The following is an 8,027-nucleotide window of genomic DNA, read 5'->3' on the forward strand; positions in this document are numbered from 1 at the left end:
CTATTTAGCTACTTTGTAATCCCATCTCTAAGATCACCAAATGAGGGTCACCATCTACATGATTCTCCATTGTCTCAGTCACACCAAATATATCAAGAGACATATATTCTTTTGAGAAGAAATTGGGCAGTGACTGCTTTCAGACAGTCTGAAAAGAGAACTGAAGGTTCAATTACACTCTTCTTCCATTTGTTCAGCTAGAGTAAAGACATTGCCAAATCTGTATATCATTCAACACAGATTTTCCTTAAGAACACTTGTCTCAAACTCAATCTAAAATAAGAATTATAGCCGGGCGTGGTGGTGCACACTTGTAATCCCCGTGCTTGGATTCTGAGATAGGAGGATCATACAGGTTCAAAGCCAGCCTCAGCAACTTAGTGAGGCTCTCAGCAACTTAGTGAGACCCTGTTTCCAAATAAAGTATAAAATAGGTCTGGTAGTATAGCTCAGAGGTAGAAAAGCCCCTGGGTTCCACCCTCAGTACCACCAAAAAAAAAAAAAAAAAAAAAGAGGGGGGTGAGGGAGAGAGAAAGAGAGGGAGGGAGGGAGGGGAGGGGGGGAGAGGGGAGAGAGAGAGAGAGGGAGAGAGAGAGGGGGAGAATCCTAATAGAAGAGCAAACAGGGAAAATACAGTGTTGCAATGTACCCATCCAGGTTAAGGGTAGGATTTTCCAAACTCTTGCAGCCTATCATGCCTGTGAGATTACTGGGATACCTGTGAGAATGTACTGTTTTTCCTTTATTCATCTGCACAATCATCATGCACTCACTGTCGTTAAGTCAAATACCAATAATACTTAAGAGATCTGGGCACAATGTATGCATGCATGCAGATCAACACATCCTACAACCTACTTCCCTTCAACTTCACCATGGTTACCACACACATACACACTCACCCCTATACAACAGTAACTGAAAGCCACTTAATGAAAAAAAGTAATACACTTTGAATAAGTAGTACATTTAAGAACCTGGTCATTCTAAAGAGTAAAATACAAGGGGTAATACCAAACTTAAAAATCCTTCAAATAAAGCTGGGTATGGTGGTGTATGCCTGTAATTCCAGTACTTGAGAGGCTGAGGGGAATTTCAAGTTTGCAGTCAGCCTACCCAATTTAGGGAGGTCCTCCACAACTAAGTGAGACTTTGCTTCAAAATAAAAACAGAAGCCAGCACAGTGGCCCACATGTGTAATTCCAATATGTGGGAGGATGAGATAGGAGCACAGGTTCAAGGACAGCCTCAGCAACTTAGGCCGTTTCAAAAAATATAAAATAGGGCTGGGGTGTAGCTCAGAGGTAAATACCCCTGGATTTAATCTAACCCCTACTAACCCTTTCCCCACAATCTTTTAAATAATTGAGAATTTTTTTAAATCCCTGAGAAGACTTTAGCAACATACTAAATTGGGTCTTAGCACTATCTTGAAGTCAATTTTTTTACCTCTTAAATCTGTGTTTTAGATTTCCACACTACACTGGAAAAAGAACATCTCTGGTTCTTTGAGAACTTCAGGCTGTCTTCGTTCCTTCATCAAACTTCTATAGTACCTACTATGTGTAGCCACTTACATGAAGGACACTGTATCTATGTAAGGAAAAAGGACCAGAATATCTAAAATATCTACTAATGCCAGGCACTTTGAAATATGTCTCATCCAATCTCTATCTCTAGTGACTACCATCCCATCAGTTTCCAACTATGCCCTTCCTTTTTTTTTTTTTTTTTTTTTTTGTGATTCTACAGATTGAACCCAGGGGCATTCTAGCTCTGAACTATGTCCCCAACCCTATTTTAATTTATTTTTTTAAATTTGAAACAGGGTCTCACTAAGTTGTGGAGAGCCTAACTTGCTGAGGCTGGCTGCAAACATATAATTCTTATGTCTCAGCCTCTCAAGTACTGGGATTACAAGTGGGTGCCACCATGCCCAGTTTTTTTTTTTTTTTGTATTCAAAGTTCAACCCAGAGGCATTCTACCTCTGAACTATACACCCCCAGCTCTATTTTATCTTTTATTTTGAAACAGGGTCTCACTAAGTTGCTAAGAATGGCCTTGAACCTGCGATCCTTCTGTCTCAGCCTCCCAAGTATTGGGATCACAGGCACACGTCATCCACGCCCTTTCTGAGTGAAGGGACTGCTGATTAGTTGTATGCAGTTCCGTTCACTGGGCTTACCATAGTGCTGGACATATATCAAGTGCACACTGAAGTTTGTTAAGCTAATTTGGAACACAGGAAGATAGTAGTTGAATGTGTTTCAATGCAAAATCCTATGTCGCTATCTGTTTTCTATTCTTGGCACAAAACTGAAACAATTTGTAGGAGAGCAATATTCAGAATCAAAGGGGAAATTGCTAAGAGCTATCCATATGATATTTCTGATTCATTCTCTGTGAGCCATACAGGCTGCTTATAATCATATTCTTAACCCAGAGAAGGCAGCCCCTCCCCAGTACATACTTATTATCACTGAAAGAACTGACTGGTAACCTCAAGGTTACAGAAAAACAGAAAGAAATTCCTTCCAACTAAAATATTTAGAGTCCCTGCTTCTGAAAATAGGAATTTACGAGGCCCCAAACATAACTGAGCTTAGCACAGGTTCACACAGTGATTACTTGGGGCATAAAAAATATTTTTTACTCCATTATTTTTCCGGCTTCCTTCCCAGGATAGGGCTTTAATTATCTTCAATCTCTTCATTTCAAATTACTTCAATTATCTTTAGTTTCATTCTCCAAATGAGACTCTAACAAAATCCTTTTGGTCCTTAAAGTGCTTCTGGGATTAGTCCTTTTATTCTATTCCTTCTTTACTACCACATTCTGATTACTGCATACAGGAGACAGCCTTTTAACCCTGGACTTCTTGATGAGAATCTAATTTACTCCTACCTCCGTTATAGGATGGTCTTCTACTGGGGGCATGAACCCTTAGTAGAGGATCATGCTCCCAGTAGAAGAGCATATAAACTCTGCTACCATGAGGGAAGATGTGCTCACTGCTTCTGATGCAAACTAAATCTAAAACAACAAAAATCATTAATAATTTCTTCAGATAAAACAAACCAAGTCAAGCCAGGCGTGGTAGCACACGCTTGTAATCCCCGTGTTTGGGAGACTGAGACAGGAGGATCGCACAGGTTCGAAGCCAGCCTCAGCTACTTAGTGAGGCTCTCAGCAACTTAGTGAGACCCTGTTTCCAAATAAAATATAAAATAGGTCTGGGAGTATAGCATGGAGGCAGAAAGCCTCTGGGTTCCACCCCTAGTATCACCATAAAAACAAAAACAAACAAACAAAAAACCCAAGTCAGACATTTTAGGATAAATGTGTTTCTCAGATGAAAATACAGATACTGATTATGACTGAAAATGACTTCTGTTTTCACTGCACCAACCTTGTGTCTTCCACGAAAGACATTTGCTGTAGCTCCTTGGCCCAAGATATCAGATAAAAGCCACAGATGATTAGAAGTGCTCTGCATCTCGGCCTGGTCAGGAGAGCCTCTTGTTATACTAAGGGAAAAGATTTACATATGTTGTAAAGGAAATAATATAGTTAAGAAACAAGTGTTAGCAATTTTTAGTCTCAAGTAACACTACCCAATATTCATTGTTATACTGAAATGCATAAACAGTACAATGTAAAAACCCAAGTTTATAGCAATGTTAAAGGCTAAAATGCTATGTGGGCTTTGATAAAAACTATTACCCAATTACATCTTATATAGTCAATTTAATTCACATCACAGGACTGAAAGAAACATCTATTTCTTTCCAATTTTGATTGTTAATGAGAATAATACCTCTTTCAAATGTTTCTTAAGAGTAATCAATAATAAATTATATTTGAAATTGCTTTAAGATAGAATTATTTTGCTTCCTTCAAAGTCAGGGGAACAATTGTTATTATATAACATTTCCATAACCTAAAATTTCATCTGCATAGGGCCTGACAACCATAACAGAACTGTGCAAATTATTATTTTGAAAAGTTAATAACTTTTCTAAAAATTAAACCTGGAAATTCTTTAACCTTCAAGTATAGAAATAAACAATACCAAGTATATAGTACCAAGGCTTAAAGAGTAAGCATTGCCCCTAGCCTTGTCCTTTAATACTGAAAAGCTATGGAACTATAAAGATATTAAGAATATTTGAGTTCCATGTTGGAATAAAAATGAGTTATGCTAATACAGCCTAACACTATACCAAGCATATTCCCTTAAACCTGCTATGACATAAGATCAAATGATAATCTTAAAGCGGGATGTGGTGGCGCATGCTTATTATTCCAGCATTTGGGAGGCGGACACAGGAGGATCGCAGGTTTGAGACCAGCCTCAGCTACTAAGTGAGGCCCTCTGGAACTTAGTGAGACCATGTTTCAGAATAAATAATAAGCCGGGCGTGGTGGCAAAGGCTTGCAATCCCAGTGCTTGGGAGGCTGAGACAGGGGGATCGCACAGGTTCAAAGCCAGTCTCGGCTACTTAGTGAGGCTCTTGGCAGCTTAGTGAGACCCTGTTTCCAAATAAAGTATAAAAAAGGTCTAGGAGTATAGCCCGGAGATAGAAAAGCCCCTGGGTTTCACCCCTTGTACCACAAAACAAAACAATAATAATAAAATGTAGGGCTGGAGGCATAGCTCAGAGGTAGAATGTTCCTGGGTTCAATCTCCTGTACCACACAAAACAAACAAAATCTTAATATTTTTCATAGTAAGTTGATAAAATCAGTATGTTGAACTGGGTATTCCATGATGAAGTAATGATGCCGATATTGTAGAACCAGGAACAAGTAGCAAATTTTACCAATCTGTTGTATACTAGGATACAGCTGTATCCATCTAATTAAGATAGGAAATTTTACATATATCAATTTATTGGAAATAAGCAATAAAAATAAGATTACATTTTCACAAGGAATACACATTTGTTAGTTATTCCATTCCATACAAGACAAAATAGTCAACTTAAATATCTAGTGGAAAACCATCTCTAACTTTGCTATTTCAGATAAGTTGCAAATAGTATCATTAAGTACTTATATGTAGCTAGTGAATAATATAAAACACACTTATTAGCTTACTTATCTGCTCTAAGCTGTTATAAAAATATGGTTACACAATAGCTATCAGGGGGAAATTCCTTTCTTCTTTTTTTGTACTGAGGATTGAACCCAGAGCACGCTACCTCTAAACTATACACCCCCAGCCCTATTTTATTTTTTATTTGGAAACACGTTTCCTTAAGTTGCTGAGGCTGGCCTCGAATTTGCGATCCTCCTGTCTCAACCACCTAACTACTGGGATTACAGGCACGCTGCCACCATGTCCGGCTGGGAAATTCCTTTTGAGACTGTCTTCCAATAACCCCATCATACTAGCAAGCTAAAGCATGACTCAGCACACCCATCAGGTGTTTGCTATCTAAACCTCCCCGAATTTTTGATAAGAGAATAAGCAGGCACTCAACAAGTATGTTTGTTACTGGTAATGCTTCTGGTAAGTACTTGGCTACTTCCTTTTACTGTCAAAAACGAAAGTTAGCCAGGATGAAAACAGGTTTGGTGACACGGACTACGGACAAAGTCCCAGTTTTTCCAAACTCGAACAACAGTATGTGAATCTTTTATTACATATAGATTCTACTACACATTCCAGGGCGAAAACGATCAATCTTTGGTTATACATTTGACAGCTACTGGGGAAGAATATGTTTTGAGGCAACCTACTAAAAGCACCTAGAAAATGGATTAGAAAATAAATTCCTAAGCCAGGTCAACGAGGAGGAAGGAAACGTTTGGGAACTTGACTGTATATGAAAAACGTCTTTTGTTTTTAGCTTCCGGTGAGTCAACCTTTGCCGTTCATATCACTGAAACCCTACAAAAACAGGCTCTTTTTGATCATCTGTAAAATCAGTCCATTTGAAAACTACCAGTCGTGCCAACACTCTAAAGAGGTGCAGAAAGCGGCGAGCCTCACTCCCCGGGTAGGGGCCGCCCTTCTTCCCGCGATGGTCGGAGCCCGGACCCGGTCATGGACTCGGGACTGGGACTGGACCGGTCCTGGGCTGGCCCAACGCCCGGCACACGGCGGGCCGCCGACGCGGGATGAGGGGCTGTCCGCGGGCCCACCCACACGGAGGGGACCGGGCGGCGCGGCCACCACGGCTTCCCCCGACCGTGCCCCGGGCGGCGGGGGCGGCGCAGCCAGGTCGGGGGAGCTCGGCCTGGGGCCGCGCGGTGCCTCGGCTCGCCCGCCGGGTCCCCGCTCTGACTCAGCAGCCCGGGCTCCCTCCCCCAGGGGGCGCGGCAGGCCCCGCCATCCCGGCCCGGCGCGGCCCGGGCCCCTCCGCCGCCGCGGCCCCTCTTACCCAGCCGGGCCTGCGCCGTGCCTCCGCCAGCGGGCTCCCGCGGCCTTCGAGCGCCCGGGGCCACTTCCGGCTTCGGCGGCCTGGCCGGGGCCACGTGACCGGCGGCCGCGCGCGGCGCTGCGCATGCGCACACCTGTCCGCCCGCCGGCCGCCGCCGCAGTGGCTGAGCGCTCGCCGACAGACCGCGGTGCGGAGGGGAGGGGCTGAGCGAGGGCGGGCTGGGAACCGGCCGGTCGCACACCTTGCCTGTCGATCCGCCACGTCTGCTCTTACTCTGAGAGTGAAGATGGGGAGCCCTGCCAACGCAATGAACACAATTCAGACTCCCTCAACGGAAGACCCCGCCTCGTCCCCCAGTGCCTGCAGACTGAGCGAGGAGTGCGGCGACAGTGGATTCTTGAAGGCAAACCTTCCAGTCGCAGATGGGCAGAGTGCTGACGCGTGAGGAGCTATCTCAGAGCAACATCATAGTCTGAATAGATTTGTATATGAATTTTTTGGGGGCGGTACTGGGCATCTAACCTAGGGGGTATTCCTTCACCCCTACCTCTATTTAATTTTTACTCAGAAACAGGGTCTTGCTAGGTTGATGAGTCTCACTAATTGCTGAGGCTGTTTTCGAACCTGCCATCCTCCAGCTTCCTATGCACTGAGATCACAGACACGCGCCACCACGCCTGGCTCTTGTATCTGACTTAAAGATCACTGGTTGCAGTGGTGCCAGATCATCGCACAATCTTAAGAAATGAAATTCTTAATATGCTCATGTAATTCTCTTTCAGACTATTTGGGAGGTGGTAATATTGAGGAACTAAGGTACTTAACTAAAACCAGAGCCAAGCTTGGTGGTACACACCTGTAATCCCAGTACTTGGGAGACTGAGACAGGATTGCAGGTGCCAGGCCAGCATGGGCAACTTAATGAGACGGTTTCAAAATAATAAAATAGGGCTAGGGGTGTAGCTCAGAGGAAGATCATCCTTGTGTTCAATCCCCATACCACACACAAAGAACTAAAGCCAGGACCCAAATCAGATCTTTCTCGAGAAGTATTTGTGTACTTCTTAGGAAGGGGTCCCTTCTGCCCACCATAGCACCAAAGGCTTTCTGTACATAGGAGAGGGTACAGACTCCTGATGATCTATGGCATAGTTTCTCAGTGAGAGGAAGAGAAAGGAGATGCTTTCCAGAGCAGTACTAGCTTTACTAATGAAAGGGAAACCATGGCAGAGTGGTCGAGTCCCCCTCTCTGCCAGTTGCTCACTTGTTCACTTTGAGTTTCTTGCATCTGTAGGTCTGTTTTATGAAATGTACAACTGGGATAATAAAAGCCCACTCCAATGAGTTCTTAGAAAGGAAATTATTTTATTAGAATTTCAACAATTTTTAAATGATGAAATCATTCCAACATTTCTATCATTGCTTACAGTTCCGACAAATTCAGTTCTCTTATATCAGAGGACAAGAATGAAGACCTGTCAAAGTTCCTTCCAGCTGTAAAATTCACACTGTGGAAGGAAATGTGACTCAGGTAAAGGACTTCACATGTTTACTACATAAGTGATGCACATTAAAATACCACACAGTACTTTCATAAAAGGTCAAGCCACTTGTGAACCAAGTACGTTAGCATGAAG

At 43.1% G+C, this 8,027-nt stretch overlaps 1 protein-coding gene across 1 annotated transcript in view; it reads right to left on the minus strand.

Annotated features, from left to right (window-relative positions):
• TBK1 (TANK binding kinase 1) overlaps window positions 1-3,515 on the minus strand; it is a gene marked incomplete at its 3' end in the record, with an annotated part of 53,282 nt that extends 49,767 nt beyond the window's left edge. Inside the window, exon 1 of the mRNA XM_080706461.1 lies at window positions 3,411-3,515. Coding sequence (XP_080562587.1) covers window positions 3,411-3,497 — 87 coding nt within the window. The 5' untranslated portion in view covers window positions 3,498-3,515. The remainder of the gene's footprint in view (window positions 1-3,410) is intronic.
• Window positions 3,516-8,027: the final 4,512 nt, after the last annotated feature.

Source organism: Muscardinus avellanarius (genome assembly GCF_963383645.1).
Source record: "Muscardinus avellanarius genome assembly, chromosome: 11".
In the NCBI taxonomy this organism is placed as follows: Eukaryota; Metazoa; Chordata; class Mammalia; order Rodentia; family Gliridae; genus Muscardinus; species Muscardinus avellanarius.